Source organism: Pipistrellus hanaki (assembly GCF_964339955.1).
Source record: "Pipistrellus hanaki genome assembly, chromosome: 6".
NCBI classification, from domain to species: domain Eukaryota; kingdom Metazoa; phylum Chordata; class Mammalia; order Chiroptera; family Vespertilionidae; genus Pipistrellus; species Pipistrellus hanaki.
Genome location: NC_140508.1, coordinates 22,604,652 through 22,626,126, shown reverse-complemented (window position 1 = coordinate 22,626,126; position 21,475 = coordinate 22,604,652). Strand labels below are relative to the sequence as shown.

The 21,475-nt window shown below is 37.2% G+C and overlaps 1 protein-coding gene across 1 annotated transcript in view; it reads left to right on the top strand.

Annotated features, from left to right (window-relative positions):
* Positions 1–21,475, top strand: part of MACROD2 (mono-ADP ribosylhydrolase 2) — a 1,842,294-nt gene that overhangs the window by 565,640 nt on the left and 1,255,179 nt on the right. Inside the window, exon 5 of the mRNA XM_084887643.1 lies at positions 18,901–19,017. Within this exon, the coding sequence (XP_084743769.1) occupies positions 18,901–19,017 (117 nt within the window). The remainder of the gene's footprint in view (positions 1–18,900; positions 19,018–21,475) is intronic.

Sequence of the window (21,475 nt, the reverse complement as noted above, 5' to 3'; positions counted from 1 at the left end):
CCTAAAGTCAAAGAGGTCATACATGGATATTGGCATGGCTATGAGAAGTTACATAAGGACAGCTGTCTGCAGGGGAGTGGAGAGACCCTGAAATCCTCTGATATTAGGGTATAGAAGTTTGCTAGATATCCTAATTATGTAAGCTCCCCAATAATAACTCTCCAGATATTTTTGTGTTCAAGGCTCTGTTTCTCTATATTTCTGTCCACATGCTCAGTGGTACATGGAATCCGGGAGGTGCCTGGAGATTGTGTTAAATAAGAGTGACTAAATAAGGTAATAGAAAAGTAACTCATTGAACAGCATCTTACTGAGTTCAGTAACTGAAAATAACCGGTTGAAGAGTTAGAAGAAATTACCAGTTAAGACTTCAAGGGTAGCTTAATTAAAAAAAATTATATATATATATAATAGAAGTGGTGGGAGTTGGAAAGACAATAAATTAGGAACAATTTTTAAAATGATGTTAAGCATTACTTTAATAAATAAATAGACACATAAAAGAAGTGATTATCTTCTTATTAACTGTTTCTGAAATGGTTGTATTTCTGCATTCTCCTTAGTTGGAAATGCCTAGTTCCCTCAGATATTATGCCTGCTGACCTCATATTACTGAAGTCTCATGGCTTTTCTTTAATTGTCAAGTCATTCTTACCTAATTTCAATCATAGTGGAATAATTTTTATGCTCCTGAATTAGTTATTAGAATTTTTCCTCAAGCCATCTTTCCATACATAATTAACTTACATATATTCATCCTTCAAATTTCATTTTCTCTCACAGCCCTTGGACCTGACATCAGATTCTCCAGGGCACTTGTATCTTCCCATACAAAACGCTTCCATGTACTCTCTCCCTGAATTATCTGGTATCAAATGCTCCATATGAGTTTGGAAGCATGATTTAACTTCAGCCCTCTGATAATACGTTTTTTCATCAGTTCAAATATTCATTTCAACAAAAGCTATCAAGATTCTTATCTTGCTATTTGCTAAAAAGAGATGCAACCTCTTAAAAGGCCTTAAGAAAAAAAACACACCAAAAAAACAAAAACAACACCTGATTCCTCTTCTACAGGGCCCACGAGGTATGGTTTTATGGCTTGCCAGAATCTCAGCTGTTTGCCCTTCCCATTGGGAGATAGGAATCAGTAGTATGGTTGATAAAACAATCATGTCCCAAACTGTGGTCACATTAATGTTTGGTTTTAATAAAACTTGCGTCACTATAAACCCTCCAATAATAACTCTTCAGATACTTATGGTATATAGACATTATTAGTTACCTAGAGAAAAATACCATAGCATAAAAATAACCAGTATTTTCTCTAAACAGATCATATTTCTGTATTAATTTCTGAAAACATTTTTAGCAGAAAAGTTTACAAATACTTGGGGACTTTCTCTGTTCCTTGATCTTTGATTCCTGTGAGCAGAGCAAGTTGCTCTCCCCATCTCTCATTTACTATATATATATTATTGATTTTAGAGAGGAAGGGAGAGGGATAGATAGAAACATCAATGAGGAGAGAGAACCATTGATCAGCTGCCTCCTGCACGCCCCCTACTGGAGATCGAGCCAGCAGCCCAGGCACGTGCTGTTGGCTGGAATCGAACCTGGGATCCTTCAGTCCGCAGGCCAAAGCACTATCCATTGAGTCAAAATAGCCAGGGCTTCCTTCTTTCTTACAGAGTCACTAAAGGATATTTTTAAACATCGTTTGTTTCCAGGCTTTACTACATTTGCAAACTTAAGGACAGTTAAATAGTAAAAGGAAACATTTTAAAGAAAAAGACTTCCAGTAATAGTTAAATCCGAACACTATATAATTTGTGTCTCAACCCTTTGACTTTCTTAACATGTCATTTCCTGAGACTGCATGTGAAAGTACTGTGCCGAGAATAAAATATTTTCTCCTGGTCTCTTGGAAGGTTGTTGCTGCAGGGGCAGGTTTGCTCTTGTTTCATCCTGAAAGGGATGGTGGGTTTAACAGGTTCCCGGGAGCTTTTCGTCACATTATATATAACTCTTTCTGGAATGGCAAGTTTGGGGTCCACATAATGTGACCCGACTTTCAACCTGTTTGGATTGCTGTTGGACTGCTCAGGAACTGAGGGCTACTGGACAGCTTCAACCGGGAGAACAGTCCTGGGTGAAAACTTCTGACAAAGCCCATTGCAGAATGATACCTGGAAGCATCTTCACCTGCTTCAAGCAGTGTGGCTGGAACGCCTTATCACAATGTGAATCTGTTGCTTTGCTCTACAATAACAGCACATCTGTCTCTTGCCATCATTCATTCCCTGGGTTTGAAACTGTCATCACCTCCACACTGCTCCCTACTTAGCTTGTGTTGCTCCTCAGCACTCCCGCAGAAAGCACAGAGTCTCTTAAATGTTCTCCCAGCGTGAGGTATTAAAATTAAGGAAGCTCAGACACGTCTAAAAGGAACTGAAGTATTGCATGTAGCCTTGCCAATCCACTGATTAAAATTCCTGCCAAGTGTTACATTATGCACAGCTTCCTTATTTTGGCTGTAAATTTCACTGCATATTATTCGGAGGGATAAGAAAGTTTGTACTTTTTATTTCATAAACCCTCATAACAAACACAGCTTTCTTCAAAACCTTTTGAGGTGTTGGATGTGTGTGCTGTTAAATATAGGGCTCCTTTGTGGAGCCCAACACACGTGCCTCACTTTAACTTCTCCCATAAGTATTTCATGGGGAAAAATGGTTCCGCTAGGGATAAAGGAAAATAGACATTTTGGTGAGCTGCAGGATTATCCAAGGCCTGGCTTTATCCTCTCTGAAGTGTCTTTTCTATGAACTTGAAGAGTGAACAAAACTTTCTTTATTGGCATCCCCTCCCTCTCAGCCCCCACCGCTGGTCAGCCCTATATTTTTGAAATTTAATGGGTGAGTATGTGAGTCAAAAGTTCTCATCAAAGAGACCCTTCTGTAGCAGAAAACTCTCTGACATTTTCTTCGCATTCAGCTGCCATTCTGGGGCAACGTTTCTGAGAGGGGATGAATAGGTCGAGAGGGAATTTGTCCAGAGGACACCATACAATAAGCGCTTTGGACCTGGTGACTGGGCCTGCAGGGGAAAAGGGAAAGCAAACAGAACGTTTTGCTCCATCTACTTCTGGAAATGTATTTTCCTTTGGCAGCATCTCAGGGGTCACCTCTGAGAGTCTGGAGGTGGGAGCCTCCATGACACTCAAATAACAAGTGCCTGGGATTTGGGGACTGAATACCCACTGCAGGTCTGATGAGCACCAAGGCCCTTCTATGGGTTCCACATGGCAGATTATGGCATTCATTCCCAATGAAAATCATTCTAAACCCCCCCCCCCTTTTTTTTCTAAGTCAATACATTCTCTGGAGTGGGGGGTGGGGGCTGGAGAATGATCTGAACCTCTTTATTTAAAAATATTTTAGATGAATACATAGCAATGCAACTGTAGTTATTGAAATCACATGTGACATTAGCATTCTGTTCCCACCAGTATTTAGATTAAATACTTTTTATTATAAAAGCTTAGTTTAGCTGAAACTGGTTTGGCTCAGTGGTAGAGCGTCGGTCTGTGGACTGAGGGGTCCCGGGTTCGATTCCGGTCAAGGGCATGTACATTGGTTGCGGGCACATCACCAGTGGGGGTTGTGCAGGAGGCAGCTGGTCGATGTTTCTCTGTCATTGACGTTTCTAGCTCTCTTTCTCTCTCTCCCTTCCTCCTCTCTGTGGAATATCAATAAAATATATTTAAAAAATAAATAAATAAAAGCTTAGTTTAAATATGGTGCTTATTTTGCTCTTTCAGAATTTTTTACTAACTTATTTTCATGAATATTTTGAGGGTTAACTATTTGTCCATGCAGGCACATATATTGAATATTTTACTGGAAAGAAATTTCATCAAAATTATGAACTACTCTATTGTGTCAATTTTTTTTCTATTTAAAATAAAAAAGGGGGTTAAGTTATGAAATATAGGGAGGGGGGAGTAACCTTTTCTAAAAATTAGTTTTTTAAAAAAGTGAGATCAACTTTTTTTTTTTAATCAGAAAAAAGTCAAAAGGTAATATTATTACTTTACAAAAAGACCAAAATGTTCTTTGCCCCTAATTTTTTTCTTCACATAAGCTTATTCCCCAACACTCCTCTCAACAATAAATTATGGGAGAAGGAAAAGTCGCTGTTTGGATTGGAGCAATAAGTGCCCCCTGCATTTGTGGACTTTGAGGAAAAGGGTTGCATGTTGTTTATCTCTTCAGACCTACAGATACCTTACTTAGTCCTTTGAAAAGTCAAGCAGAACGAGTTTCCGAGTTCATAAAAACCAAGATGCTTTCGTGCATGCCTCACAATTTTTTTTATTTTTGCAAATACATTTATACCGACTGGCTTTTATCATTTTCCTTTGCACAGCCAGGTGAAAGTTCAGAGAGATTTAATTTTCTCTCCTGAAGATTTTTAATTATCATGTCACCCAAAAGCATTAGTATTTTCTGGAGCAAATGAGAATATGAACCCCAAAATTACATATTAACTTATTTCCTCGGAAGACAATGAGGAAATGGATGTAGCACAGTTGAAGTTTAAAAGCTGAATTTCTTGGGGAAAAATCACCTTTCTCCATAGGTCTCATTCTCTGAGACCAAATGAGATTGTCCTGGAGGCACTTGTTAATATTGATCTACATTCCTAGTTCTGAGCTTTGTGTCCCTGCCCTGGAAAGTTTCTGATAGAAGAGGAAATATTTAAGTTGCCTCATTTATTTCTTAGAAAGAGGAGGTCTCCCTCCCTCTGCACCTACACTTGATCTGGTCTCTATTAAGAGTTCTCCAGCCTTCCTCTGGACTGTTGGCAGTCTCTCAGTGGGAGGTCCTTGTCATGTGTCCTCTCCCCTGCTCCAGCCCTTGGAAACCCTAGAAGTCTTAGTTATGTGTGAGCACATCTCCATCCACATTGGCCAGGCTGGTGCCTAGACTGGTATTGCCTGCTGGGAGCTCTTCTGCTTGGAACATGGTATCTTTTGATTTCTTCCCTGATCTCATTGTTAACCTATTTATTATAACATGTTATTTTGCTTCCATATGTTTGTGTGTTTTTTAGTTTTTGTCCTTGTCATTTGATTTCTAGTTCCATACATTATGGGCAGAGAAGATGCTTGATATTATTTCAGTCTTTTTAAATTTATTGAGGCTTGTTTTGTGATCTAACATGTGGTCTATCCTGGAAAATGTTCTGCGTCAACTTGCAAAGATGGTACATTCTGATGCTCTGAGGCGAAATGTTCTAAAAACATCAGTGAATCAACATGTGCATTTCCTTGTCATTGTATTGTATTTTCTCACAGATATTTCTGTGGTCTAATATGTTATTGAAGGTTGTTATGATTGATTTATTGATCTTCTGTCTGGAAGATCTTTACATTAATATCAATAGGGTGGCAACTTTACCTGGCAAATTTACCCTCATTCAAACTGTCTCTGTGGACTTTCAGAGAAATCTGGTCCTCACTATCTTCTTTGGAGCCTTTAGTAGCATCTACCTTGAGTAAATCCATTCTTATTGCTGATAGAAACATGCCTCCCTGGTAAGAGCTCATGAAATCTAGGCCATCTTAAGGTCATATGACCACCAGATTGGCACATTCTAGGCTTTTCCAGCTGCTACTTTTTCTTTAGTTGTATGGTCAAGATTGCCCTGACCCCTCCAAAACTGTTGGCAGTTTTGTCTACTATATTGTTCTCTTTCTGATGTTTTGTCATCTCAGAATTTCCTAGTAATTCACACTTTTTATTTTTAAATGATCAAAGGAAGTTTCTCATTCAGAATTTCAAGGAACATGTCTCAGCTAAATTAAATATATGCTTACATTTAAAACAACGTTATGCTCCAAGTTACAGATAGTGCTTACACAAAACATGCCCATTAACAAAAACAAAACAACAAAAAAAGTTTTCTCTCATTGCATGAGAAGTAATTCAAAGGTAATGTGATTCCTCCACAGATGCCATCAGAGATGTAGACACTATAATCTTACTAAAATGTAGCCTTTATGTTCATGTTCCCTAAATGGCTACTGAAGCTTGAATACCAGGTTTTATTCTCATGTGTGAAAGTAGAAGAGTAGGAAAACCAAATAATAATAATAATAATAATAATAATAATAATAATAATAAATTAAAAGATCTGTGTGGGTATATCCTCTGTAATGAGGTTACATGGAAGCCCACCAATGTCATTTCCTTCCATCTAACTTAGCTACTCATATTTTTCATCTTTGAAAGAGCTACTGGTAAATATAGATATCTAGTTGGTCATATAGCCGCCCAAATCAATATACTAGGGATTCTGTTAGTAAGGGAAATGAGAATTGGTAATGAGTAGAAAACCAGTAATGTTTGTCATAATGATTTGGGTTAGGTCTTAAAATTCTTTGTTTACCATGCTGTGAGCATCAGCTTAAAATGTCTTTATCAGAATCTGATTAGGATGTTAATCAACATGAATTTTTCACTCTCACATCTACTAATGAGATAGAGCTGATTGATTTTTTTTTAAGAAAAAGTTTGTGAGGCCTATTATTGCTATTTCTGAGACATAGTTTCTTATCCTCACTTGGAAATTTAAGTTCAACAGGGATAAACAAAAATCACTGTTTCTTGTGTACCTGCACAATTAGTTAAGGTTCTAGATTCTAGGACATAGACATGTCACCTGACTTTTAAAGAACAATCGCTAAACTTTTGGATTAGAGATGAAGAAAGCTAGGTATATGACCCATAGCTGAAAATGGCTCCAAGTTCCTGAACTAAGAAATGTGTTGAAGTTTATTCTATTACATTTATCATCTTCTCCTGGGATCATAGCCTCATAACGTCATTGTGAAATTGACCAGCAAGATCAGGAGGTTCAGAAGAGAAGTTTCAGTCAGCCCAAGGTTGTTTCAAATAGCTAAATTCCTCTCATCTGTGAAGCTTCAAGATGTGCATTGCCTTGTCACTGTATTGTATTTTCTCACAGATATTTCTTTTCCTCCCTAAAGGAAACACTGATGTGATTCAGTACCTAACACATAAATCTTTCATGCAGCCTACAGGTGACCTCTAATGGAATTAGTTTTTTACCTGATTACTTCAACTCTATTGCTTTTTTTCCTCCCAAGAGTTTGACAGCTATTTAACTGTATTCCTTTTTGTCTTCACTTGAGAGTGGTTTATGGCTTTGTGTCTTTTCTGATGATGGTGGCTACGTATATTAGCTAGCTCTTTCTGTGAAACAAACTACCTTCAAATTGTAGTGGCTTAAAACAGTAGCTATTTATATAACTCATAATTCTATGGGTTTGTCACAAGCTAGTAGATAGTTCTTCATGTCTTAGCTGAACTCACTCATGCGTTTGTGCTCAGTTGCCAGGAAAGTTGAGTGCTGGCTGGTCTAATATGGTCTCAGCTGGGATAGCTTATCTTTGTCACATGTGGTCTCTTGTCCTTCATTGGCTGGCATGGGCTTATTCACATGGGAGCTGAGCAGGGTTCCAAGAGAGTGAGCAGAAATGTGAAAGGCCTTGTAAGGCTTAGAACTAGAATTGACATAGAGTCACTTCTGCCTCATTCTGTTGGTCAAAGAAAATTAGATGCAAGACCAGTCTACATTCAAGGGGTTGCAAAACAGATGACATCTCTTAATGGGAAAACCTATAGAGTCACATTGCCATGAGTACAAAGATAGGAATAATTAGGCAATTTCAGTGGGAGAAATATCTAGCACACTAAGATTATCTCAGGACTTATGGAGGCACTGCACAAGTGTTACTTTATTCAATTACCATAGAAATCCTACAAGGTACTAGGTATTGATATTGTACCCATTATAGAGGCAGAAATTCTTAGTGACAGAGACTGACAGTTTGAATCTAGAGTAGTCTTATCACTATATCTGTTGGCACCACTTCTTTTTTTATTGTGCACCTCTCTCAGTACCTATTTGTTTATGTGCACATAAATTATATAAAAGCACCATTGATCTATATGTTAAATATTAGTAAACTTGGACCTCATAAAGTATGAATATCAAAAAGTGACAATATATTCTTCTCTCTCCTATATGGATATCCTTTAGCCTTAATTTGGAGACCATGCACCAGGGACCTGTTCTTGCCCAAGGCGTTTAATGATTACCATATCTCAGAGTGAAGCAGTACTTAATCAAAATACTGGGTTTCACTTCTAGTTCTAGCTAATATTTCATACTTTAAGTGCAAGCTGTTAAGGGCTGGGGGTATTTGGATATTTGATTAGGATGAATGGAGGAAGATGAGAACATGACTCTAATTAAACGTAAAGGTTGTCTTTTGATTTATGAGAGCCAGGACTCAGAAGTTTTGTATCCAGTGAATGCTCAGATTACTCACCATAGTCCCAACTGCTCACCGCCTTCTAGAGCTTTGATGAGAAAGCAAGATTGCATGGAGGAGTGATTCTCCAAGTTCTCAATTGGCAGTGTGTATCACTGTTATCTGTGGAAGTTATTAAATGCAGACTCTTAGGTCCCATTGCTGAAGAGACTGTTTCTATGGATCTGGGTTGGTCTAGGACTCCATATTTTTATCAGATTCCCCAGCTGATACTGACCTCACTTTGAGAGCCATGAAACGTAAATTATATCAGCCACTTAATGGGTGATGAAGTTAGTCATCTTTTCTTGCACTTGTTAAGTTTTCTCAGCTATAAAGTAGGAAAAGTAATAAAGTTCAAGACCAACTTGGAAAATTATTTTGAGAATTAAATAGGTGGTAATTATGTCAATGGGCTTTATGAACTGTAAAACATTAGCATGCGATACTCCCAAAAGCATTGTTGATCTATTAAAAGATGTATTCTCTATGCTAAGATATTCCATATATTGTTGGTTATGTTTTATTTTAGTGAAAACATGCTTCCAAGACTTTCTGTCCTAATTGATTGGCTTCCTAAGGAGAGACCAAGGTTTATTGAGGGAGGTAGGAGAGAGTAAGGACTGAGAACACAGACTTTAAGTTTAAGCAAACATGAGCTCTGACCACAGCTCCAAAATGATCTTACATTGGTTTCTTAACTGTTACTTCTTTATTATTTAAGTAGTTGTAGTAACAGATCCTGAAAAAATGTTATGGTGATTAAGTGCAATAGCCTAATCAATGTGTATTACATATTAGCAACATGCCAGGCATTAGTCAAAGCGCTTGTCATTATAGTAATTTACTTACAAAGCACCTGTGATTTTGAATAGAGGTCATATGAGGTGCCTGTTTTACAGATGTGGAAATCAAAGCACAGGGAGCTGGGTGGTGGTGCTAGGATTCAAAGCTCTTCTTCTGGCCCCAGAACCTTCCTGCCTCCCTTGGAAACATGGTCTCTGGTGAGGTGAAAGATGGCATTCCGCTCGGCACACCAAAAGGCCCCCAATAAATCCTCAAAGATGGGACATATTATTATCATTATTTGATTACCTTATGGCTTTCTTTCAGAATGCTTTGTTTAAGGTAGTTATTTAATAAATTTATGTTGATTTGATTTCAAAAGAACTCTATTGTATCCTCTTGGGCTTCTAAGAGATATATTCAATGAGAGAGCCTCTTATTTTTTCCAGGCTAATATGATTTGTGTGGTTGCTTTAGATTAAGTTACTGTCTTTTATTTACAGAAGATTAAATGAATGTGTGCGCATCTAAGAACTTCAAAGTCCCCGTGCTAAAAACAGTTTAGAAAATTATCTTTGTAAGACAAGGAAGAAACCTCATAGGATCAACATCTAAAATGACTGGATTTTACTAAATAGTGCTTTTAGTATTTTTCCAAATATGTATTTAGAAATCCTGTTTTTTGTTAGCCCTTACCATCTCTGGTCTACCATACCTGATGATTCCTATTCAGTCCTTTGTGGCTTGTTCTTTCTACTCTATTTTCAGGATTAATTATTTTATTTGTTTATAAAATGGGGAGCTTTGCCTAAAGAATACTGGTTGGAATTATGAGGTAAAATAAATCTGAGGTCAGAAAAACTGAAGCAGTTTGATACACCATCTCTTTTTTCTTTATTTTAGCTATTTAAATAGCGACAGAAAGACTATCCCCCAAAACTGTTCTCAAATTCTAAACCCCAAGGTAAAATTGACAAAAGTGAAAAACAAATTTCCCCCCAAGCACAACTGAAACTCATCTTTCTACCTCACTCTCAGACAGTCCAATTCTTTGGGCAATCATGTAAGGAAACAAAAATAAGTGGCCTAATTAATAGGCTGAAGTCTTCTGCCTTTAGCTTTTGTTAAAAACTGGAGGAAATATGCTGGGAATCAGAGGCCCCCGTTTGAGTTAACCATCTGCCTGCGAGCACTTTGCCGCTGTCAGGATGGTAAATGACAGGTGTGGCAGCGCAGCAAAAGGCCTGTTTTTTGGAAGAAGCTGCAGCCAGCTTCCTCGTAGCCCTGTGAGTGACCTCAGTGATCATTCCATTACTGGTTGACCATAACCACAGACAGTTTTTAGGCAGGCCTCAGCCTTTTTCTTGTACCAGTCCGGTTGTAATCACAAAGTAGGGGGAACAGCTATGTGACTAATTAGGACAAGCTGGCTTCGGTGCGCAGAGACTAGTATGATTAAGACTCTGAGGCATACCTTAGGGAAGGAACTTGGCCAACATGATACAGTATGTTCATTTCAGTAGTAAAATCTGATTTTTTATTTTTTTTGCATAAAGGTTTAAGAAGTAGCACTAATCAAGCTGACTAAACATCACCATTATCATATTTACAACAGAAGTAAAATATATTAGTCAAGATAAACTGCTATCACCAACCTACCCAGATCTCATGAGCTTTATATGATAAAGGTTTATCTAGCACTTGATTGACAGCCCATTATGGGAAGTAGGGACAGGGGAGCTGGTTTCCACAAAGTTATTTAGGGATTCGGGTACTCTCCACTTAGTTACCCTGAATCTTCTACATTCAGCCTTCAGATAATGGATGATCATGTGCAGGATTTTTAGGGATTGGATGGGGAAGTAGTTAGGCAAGTTTACTCGTAAACCTTTAAAGAAAACTCAGTCTTGTTACCCTACATAACTAAAGGGAGTCTGGGAAGTGCTCTCTAGCCATATGCATAGGAAGAAAAATAAATGAGCTTTGGTGAGATATTTATTTTTGGAGCTTAGTTGTCTATTTTTCTTTGGTGGGATAAGAGGCATAAACCGTCATTTTGCTCTCTGAAAAACTGTGTCCAACTTTCCTTCTTTTGATTTTGGGCTTGTTTTTGGTTGTTGTTGGTGGCTTGTTATTGTTATGGTGGTGGTTGTTTTTAATTATAATTGGGCTTAGGCATTTTGGGTCAGACTGAACCCATTTGATGCCAGCCTGAGTGTTGGCCATTTCCCCACCTGTGAAGGAGGCTGAAATAGTGCAACTGTGCTGCGTCTCACATCTCACCACTGTTCCTTTGCTGCCTTTTCAGCCTGGCTCTCAGGGAAACAAGGCTGTGCTGTACCTGACAGAAGGGATGAATTTTAGATTCTATGCATTGTTAACACTTTCCTTGTAGAAACTAATTGCTAGATTTGCAACTATAATATACAACTGTATATTTGACTTTACTTTTAAATTTCAGACTCTTTGGATTTAATTAGACTGACCACTTCCTTAGTATTATTTAAAAAAAGACACACTACTCTTTGCAACATTTAATTATATTTAATTCAATGCTATAAATGTAAGTCAGTCATTAAGGACGCTGGGATATACAAAAGAATAAGCCACCTCCTGTGTGCCTCCTGGTGCTAGTAGACTAAGGGAGGAGACAGACTTTTTAGCATATAAACAGTCTGCTTTGTTTATGTAATAGCATTATATAATTTATATCTATAAAAATCAGGGTAGAAAACAGTGTGTTAAGTGGTGCCTGTGCAAGGCAATCAGTTGATGTGTTTCTATCAGACACCTCTCTCTCTCTCTCTCTCTCTCTCTCTCTCTCTCTCTCTCTCTCTCTCTCCTTTCCATTCTCTAAAAATCAAATGGAAGAAATGTCTTTGGGTGAGGATTAACAAAAACAAACAAAACAAAACAGAATATTATGAGAACATAAAAAAAATTGCAATTTTCCCCCCTATAAAGGTTGTGATTTTAGAGAAGAAAACTCTGGAACTAGAAGTTGAAAAATGAGATAGTCCTTGCTAGACTGGGGGGGAAAGGAGGAGTAGCTAGATCTTCTGGATGGAGAGTACTTTGCAAAGAAACTCTTTGTTTAGAGAATGGTGAGGATTTAGCTATCCTGAGTTCAGACTGATGAGATGCCAGAGGAGAAAGAGTGGGACGATGTGAGATTAGGAGGGTACGTTGGAACCACATTCGTGAAGGGTCTAAAAGACCATAATTTAGAATTAAGGGCTTTACCACAGAAGACATGAGGAATAGCAGACATTACTTTAGTGGGGAAGTAATAAATCAGACTTGCTTTTGGGAAAAGAAGTCTAGCAAAACAATTGACAGTAGATTAGAAAAATGTAAACTCTAATATTGAGGTTGTGCATATAGAGAGACTTGTTTTTCTTTCAAATACATAACAACACTTTTAAGCAAGCACAGCATTGATATAATGGATATCATCATCATCTTTTTCTTCCACACACATTTTCCAAGAGCCCTGCAAGTATATAGCGCTGAAGTAATATGAGATCATGATTTAACCAAGCAAAAATGTGGTGTATACCTCCAGCTTCTGATGATGACAGAGGAGCTGATATCAGACTAGCTTTTCTATCAATATTAATTATAAATTCTTGACAAACTGTAAAAAAAAAAAACAACCAAAACTGTTTTTGGATGCTAGAAAGCAACTAAAAGCAGGCTGAAACTAAAGAGGATTCAATCTTTGAAAGAGGCAAATCACATTGTGTAATTTTGTTGATGAGGATCATTTCTACCCTACATGGCAAGTGGCTGATAGGGCTCTTGCAATAGTTTTATTGGCATTAACAATCATAGGACTGAACTCAGGGTTGGCAAAATGACTAGGAATTCATATGAGGATTCAGAAAGAAGACAGTCACAGAGTGGTGGAGCCTCAAAATCTATATATGAATATAGCATCTATAGAATATATGAATATAGAATTTATAAATGAATATAAACATCATTTTATTCAACATCACTTTGTTATAAAGTGATGAGAATAAAAAAGAAAGAATTGATTCTGATCCAGAGCCACAACCCATGTGGAATTTGCACATTCTCCCCGTGTCTGCATGGGTTCTCTGGGGAATCTAGTTTCCTCCCACATTCCAGAGATGTACACATTATGTGAATTGGCTTGTCTACATGTCCCAGCCTGAAAACTTTAAGAAAAAGAACCAAATGAAAATCTCAAGATTGAAAAAAATATATTTGACATTTTAAAAATTAGGCTTTACAACATAAGACATGAAGAATAGTTGTGTTAAATCATAACAGATTTAACACAACTCAGTAATAAAATGACAATGAAAAGTAGCAAAAGATATTAACAGACACTTCCAAAAAGAATATATGAATGTCCAATAAGCACTTGGCAAGATACTTAACATCATTCATTATAAGGGTATTGCAAATAGAAATCATGAGATACCCCTTTATATCTATTGTAACTGCTAAAATTAAAAAAGCTGACAAGACCAAAGTATTGCCAAAATTTGAATTCTTTTTTTTTTTTTTTTACATTTATTTATTTCAGAGAAGAAAGGAAGAGGGAGAGAGAGAGATAACATCAATGATGATAGAGAATCATTGATTGGCTACCTCCTGCATGCCCCCTACTGGGGATTGAGCCCACAACCTGGACATGTGATCCTGGCCAGAATTGAACCTGAGACCCTTCAGTCCCCAGGTCAACACTCTATCCATGAGCCAAACCAGCTAGGACCAAAATTTGAATTCTTATATATTGATGAGGGGGTATACATAAATTTGAATAATCACTTGGGAAAACTGTATGTTCTTTATAAAGTACAATATTTATATAAATAACAGTAAGTTTACTAATAAATATTTGTTCAATGGACAAAAAATATATATAACCACAAAGGACATTTTAAAAAAAAATAGATTTTATTGATTTTTTTACAGAGAGGAAGGGAGAGGGATAGAGAGTCAGAAACATAAATGAGAGAAAAACATTGATCAGCTGCCTCCTATACACTCCCCACTGGGAATGTGCTTGAAACCAAGGTACATGCCCTTTTCTGGAATCGAACCTGGGGCCCTTAAGTCCATAGGGCAAACCAGTTAGGGCACCACAAAGGACTTTTACAATAATGAAGATTTATTCATAGTAGATAAAAATTATAAATACTGTAATGTCCATTTACAGATTGTTATTGGACAGACCCCTGAGTCAGATGAGGTGTCTGCTCTCCTCCTCAGCTCTTGTCAATCTCATAAGAAAGACTTCACATGAGTGACAGATAGCAGCATTGAAGCAAAGCAAGCAAATTTATTAAGAGAGTAAAATCTGAGTATATCTCCTGGTGGAGGATTAGGGGGTTTATACTTTTCTGTCTATAGGTTTTAAGGTTCCTCTGTAGGATATTTTGGCCAATGGACTAGATTTCAAGGTCACCCTTTTACTTTGTTGTGACTTTTCCCAGAATTTATGAGATCTTCTGACTTTCCAGGACTGCTGACTTCTTTGTTCAGTGGATGAGAAACACTCTTCTTCTTTCCCCTCTTCCTCTCCCCCTGCATTTGCAGTTCCAGGGTGATTTAAGCTATGCATTAACCATTTTCTCTCAAGTGTTCTTGGTTGGGGAGATAAGGTTTTGTGTTTTACAAGCTAGGTGCAAGTTGGCCTTGATTAATTTTCTTGTCTCAGTTTCCCTATTCCATTTGCCCAGGAATTTTCCTAATTTCTTACCATCCTGCCATACAGATGAATGGATAAAGAAATCATGGTATATTCAACAATGGAATATTACTCAAGAATATAAAGGAATAATATACTAATTCATGCAACAATACAGATGAATATAAAAAAAATTTGCTAAATGGCCCTAACGGATTTGGCTCAGTGGATAGACCATCAGCCCGCGGACTGAAAGGTCCCAGGTTCAATTCCAGTTAAGGCATGTATCTTGGTTATGGGCACATCCCCAGTAGGGGGTGTGCAGAAGACAGCTGATCAATGTTTCTAACTCTCTATCCCTCTCTCTTCCTCTCTGTAAAAAATCAATCACCATATATATATATATATATATATATATATATATATATATATATATATATATATATATATTTTAATGTTCTAAGTGAAAGAAGTGATCACCTCCTTCTCCATCTCTATATGAAGGTTGAAGTTATGTACCAGGCAAAACTTAGCTATGGTGAATGAAACTAGAACATAGGTCCCTCTGGGTGCTAAGAAGGGAAATGGGATGGAAAGGACACAAAATAGCTTTTTTGGATTGAAGGAAACATGTTATATCTTTATTGACATCATGGTTACTTGAGTATATAATTTTGTTAAAACTCATCAAAACTTAAAAACCTGTGCATATGGTTGTTTGTAAATTATAACTCATGAATAGAATTAATATGAATTAAAAAATTAATGTAATGTAGTGGTTCAATATGCCACATGCAGGAATTGAGGTAAGAGTGTCTGATTCAATTCCTGAAGGCAGTGAATTATAATGGTTAAGAGAATAATTGCCATATCGGATAAACCGGAAGTTTTGAGTCACATTTCTAATATTTTGTGAATGTAGGCAAATTACTAACCCCTGCTAAACTCCTATAAAATGGAGATAATAAAGTTAGTATCTACCTTAAAGGTTGTCCTCATTATAATGCCTGGCACATAGATGCACTCAATACATTTAAGCTATAGTCATTATTACTAAATAGCTCTTCAGCTAGGCTTTCAGCAGAAAGGAATGCTGGTACAACCTTGAAGGTTTTGAGAATTACATATCTACAAACTGCATTAGGCTGCAATCTAAATAATGTAGATAATATGTGACAGCATATGATAAAGTATACTATCGAATCCCATTTTAGTTATCCATTTCAAACTGAGTAATTCATTATCTCTTTGCCAAGAAAATATGTTCACTTTAAAATACTTGAAGTAGTTGGCTCAGTGGTTGAGTGTCAACTTATTAACCAGGAGGTCATAATTCAATTCTTGGTCAAGGCACATGCCCAGATTGTGAGCTTGATTCCCAGTGGGGGATGTGCAGGAGGCAGTTGATCAATGATTTCTCTCATCACTGATTTTGTATCTCTCACTTCCTGTCCCTTCCTCTCTGAAATCAATAAAAACATATTTATAAAATAAAATATTTGAAGTACTTATTAGGGTCATTTTTTCTCTTAATAGGCTCACCCTCTGTTTTCCATCTCATAATCACTTTCTATACTGTTTCATATATTTTTCCAATACACCTATATGTATATCTATATAAATTGTATATATATATATAACTGTATAACTTTGTAAATGAAAATGTGACTATACTACATATACTCTTGTAAATGGCATTTCACTTAGAAATATTTTCATGTTTATAAATATTTACATATAGAGTTGGCCTGTTATTTTAACTAGTTGTATAATAGTTCATTGCATTGATTAAAAAGTCTTTTGATTTATTTAACTACCTCTCTATCTGAGTAATTTCCAATTTTCACTATATGAACAACTTTGGCCTATCTCTTGCTGACATGTGCGCTTCTGTTATTTCATAGAATACATTTTAAAAAGTAAAATTGCCATAAGAGAGAATTTAAACAAAATATATTAAAAATTTTAAAGAAGAAAGTATGTGTGTGAGTATGTGTGTGCATAAACAGTGAAAGTATGAAGAGCAGAATTCTGAGTTGTTTGGGTGGTAAATGGTGGTTTTCATATTCTGCTTGCTTCTTTATATTCCTCATTTTTAAATAAGGATAAAAGTTATTTTAATATTTACACAAAATTTCCACTTAAGGAGTGGGGCATATGCACTGTACCCACTAAGCTGGTGCTGCTCATGCCCGGTGTTACTCATGTTCCACCCATGGCCATGGGAAGCAGTGTCATTATGGGTACTGATTTCTAAGAAAAGTGGGGCTTAAGCATAACAAGTCTGATAAAGTGTCTGGATCTCAGTATATAGGTTTTCTAAAACATAGTGGTTTATTTTTTGTTTATTTTTAAAATATATATATATTTTATTGATTTTTTTTTTTTTTTTTACAAAGAGGAAGGGAGAGGGATAGAAAGCTAGAAACATCGATGAGAGAGAAACATGGACCAGCTGCCTCCTGCACACCCACTATTGAGGATGTGCCTGCAACCAATGTATATGCGCTTGACCAGAATTGAACCTTGGACCTTTAAGTCCACAGACCAAAGCTCTATCAACTGAGCCAAACTGGTTAGAGCTAAAACACAGTGGTTTAACGTAGTCTGGAGTGATGTCATTTTTTTTTTGTGAGCACCTTTGAGGCCCAGGTTCATTCTCAAACTACAGAGATATGCAAGTAGTGATGTAGGAAAGCCCAGAAGAGACTGTTTTTCTAGGAGACTTATTCAGCCAGAAGTGATGTCTTCAAAGCAGTCAGTGGTTGCAAAGCCACTGGGACATTAAAAATGTTATGTCCCTCAATGACAATCTCCCGCCAAATATCCAGCTTCCTCACAAAATAATGACAATAATAATAATAATAATAATAATAATAATAATGACATGATCTTGTGAACTGTGGAGAGAAGGGGACAATCTTAAGACCACTAAAAATCCTGATATAGTTTCACATCTTTACAATCTTGTGTTTCCTTTCTGTCCAAGGACACCATTCAAAAATAACGAAGAATCCAAGTTCTCAATGTCCTGATTTATAGCTCTCCACCTGTGCATTCGATCCCAATCCAGTCATGCAGTTCTCATTTCCAATGGCAGCTGATTTGTATTTTGAAATGGTGACTCTCACTGGAAAGGCCAGATATGATGGCGTGCAGGATGGGAGGCCAGAGAGCCAAGAGACCTGCGGTTGGGGAGCCTGCTCATTTACAGAGCTGGAGCAGTGGCACCCAAGTTCTATTTCAGTCCCTGTCCAGTGAGGGTGGTTCTATGGGTGTTTATCACGACCTAAGCTACCCTTGCTTGTCACTTAGTGACTTGTTAGAGACACTGCAGCAGCTCAGTCATGTCTGTGTCATGTCTGTGTTTTGAAGGCAACGCTTATCAGCTCAGAAATAGAAGTGTTACTTATTTTTCTCGACTTTGTGTTCAGTGACATGGCCTTGATAGTTTGAAATGGACATGAGAATAACTACACCACTGAAATTGCAAAATGCAAAATGCTTCAAATACTAATAGATTCCCCCCACCTCAAGAAGATATGTATTTTTAACATTTAGTAGCACACTACTTCTTTTTTTTTAAATATATATTTTATTGATTTTTTACAGAGAGGAAGAGAGAGGGATAGAGAGTTAGAAACATCGATGAGAGAGAATCATTGATTAGCTGCCTCTTGCACACCCCCTACTGGGGATGTGCCCGCAACCAAGGTACATGCCCTTGACTGGAATCGAACCTGGGACCCTTCAGTCCTCAGGCCGACGCTCTATCCACTGAGCCAAACCGGTTTCGGCAGTAGCACACTACTTCTAAAATCCTTCTATTTTTGCTCACCCCCTGTACTTTTTACCCTGAACACACATGTATTATGGGGAAGGGGAGAACATAGCGTTTGAGGGTTGGACACCATGCGTTTCCTCCATGGGCTAAGGTGGTTTCCAATAGGAACAAACTGAGTTACTTTTCTCTATATATATCAAATGTGTCACTTATTTCCAAAAGGCCAACAACGGGCTAACTTTCTTCTCTCTCGCCCAGTGGATGGCTGCATTCACAGAGCGGCTGGCCCCTGTTTGCTAGCTGAATGCCGTACCCTGAATGGCTGTGAGACTGGGCATGCGAAAATCACATGTGGCTATGACCTTCCTGCAAAATGTGAGTACAACTCTCATGTTTCAGAATATTAGGAGCCTTCTTGCTTTGTTTTATTTCTCAGGTGTGTAACTAGGGAAGGAAATGGTAGTGGCGGTATTTAATTAAATGTGCTTATATTGTTTTCTACCTGGTAATAAAATGTGTTTTCCAAATATCTAAATGTATTCGTTTAACTATAGTCGTTTTTTTGTCCAGACCTTTGACAGACGATCTCTGAAATAGAGAAATAAAAATATGAGCAAAAAATATAGTATAGTATTTAAGTGCCATTGAGTGACAGCTTCTGGAAACGATGCCAATTTCTTATTCCTTGTTCAGGTTTCTTGATTGTGGATGTGTTTAGAGCAAAGGAGATCAAAGTGATGTATTGTGTTTTCAGCTGCCATGTAAAGGCTGATTGGCAATTATAGCCAAGGCATCTGTCACACTTCCCTTTCGGGGAAAAGCCGGTGGAATGTGGTTGTCAGTGTGAGAATGTATTTGCTCTTTGAATGTGGAATGGTCAAAATTTCCATTATATTTGAATAGAGAGAAGTATTGCATTTGATTGACCTTGTTGGTTAGTCATTTAGCCAACTGGGTGAGGTGGTGTAGAATAAGAACAGTAAGAAGGAAACTGGCTAGAGGCACACATTCTTTTTTAATCACATTATCTTCAGGGCCTGGGGCTCAAGGCAGAGAGTTTCACAGTTAAGGGTGTGCATTGATCCAAAACTGAGACACTGATTAATTTTTTTATTCATGTACCTGCTTCTTATAATATTTCTTGGATCTGGGAGTACATTTTATGTGAAAGTAAACACACGGCACAGTGTGAAGATAATGTGATGTAGAATTGTACATCGGAAACTTGTATAATTTTGTTAACCAGTGTCACCCTAATAAATTCAATAAAAAGGAAAAATATGACATGGATTTTTTTTTAAATGTAAAGCTGGTTTTTGTTTTAGCACTGGAGAAAATGTGACTAACATTGCAATCTGTAGGATACTCTTTGGTCTTGTACAGGCAGGTTGCGTAAGAATGGATTTCCTGTGGATCTGTGTGAGGAGAGAGAGAGTGTTACAATGCAAAGATTACTTGAAAATAAGTTTAGATCTGAGGGTTTTTAGTAAATAGTAATATACTAAGATGGTTTTTTTCTTTATAAAAGTTATACTATAATACTGCATCCTATGTTCCTCACAGTGGGTTGCGAGTGAAAGTATATCAAATGTATACTGTTTAATTTTCCCTTTCATGACTTTTCATTTTTCTTTCTTTGTTACTATTTTAACCTTGTGCCAAATGACCCCTCACTTTTAGTTGGTGAAGTATTTATGTCAAATAAGGTCCCTTGTGTACATTGTGTTCAGAGAAGTTCTCCCTAGGACTCGGAGAGCCTGATTATTAAAGGTGATTTCATTTATAAGGTTATGTGGCCCACTGTTTATAAATATTGGTCATTCTTTTTAACAACATAATACCTTTGTGATATAGTTAACCAATATCACCCTGAGCGCAAGCATATGATCAATTTGTTTTAGATTTGTAATTGTCCTTAACCCAGAGAAGAAGGCCTGATTCACTACTTTTTTATATATTAAAGCACATACCAAAAATTCTTCTGCTCTGAGATTTCTGAAGTCAAGTAACTTGGAATTGCTAAATATGATCAAATGAAATGGTGGCTCTAGTGTATGGGTTGACACTATGACAATCTTGTTTAATGTTCTGGTTCTTGTCTAACATCTTTCTAAATAACTCCTTCAGCTTAGTTCAGGGTTGTTGAAGAATTGTACAATACCAGGCTCTGAGTTACAAAGGTCAATAATACCAATACACACGAGTTGGAGAAATTCTGCGATTAAGCCATATCTTTGAACTAAAGTGCAGCTTTCTTGCTCATCCCAGGGCAGGTGAGACAAGAAATCTAAACATGAAAAGTCATCAGGACTCGATACAGAATCCCGGTGAGCTGGCATGTGAGAGCCTGACACGCCTTTAAGTCCCTGCACACAGCCTACAGGGCATGTCTTGTAAAAAATTCAAAAGAAACGTAATAGAAATTGCCAGATTGGAATAGCAGTGCCACATCCTAAAGTCACGCTGACAGATTCTGTGAATGTCCTGGTACTTTTCTGTATTTAGTAAGGTTTAACAATTTATATTACAACATAAAGAAAAGCAAGGGAGGCAATACAAGACTGAGTAATGATAGCTTATATTTATATGCCACTTTATAATATGGCACAGAAGTTTCACAAGCCCTCCAATTTTAAATTATATTTTCTAAATATCCAGTGGGTTCTCTTTTCCTTTTCCACTCCCTGAGAGATGTTTTCCTTTCTCATCAATTCGGTTCATCCATTTCAGAGTCATTAACAATCCACAGATGTGCTTTTGTAATGAGAGAATGAAAAGGGAGCTCATTACATACTGTTTGGGTCATTTTCCCTCCATATTTAATAACTCCATG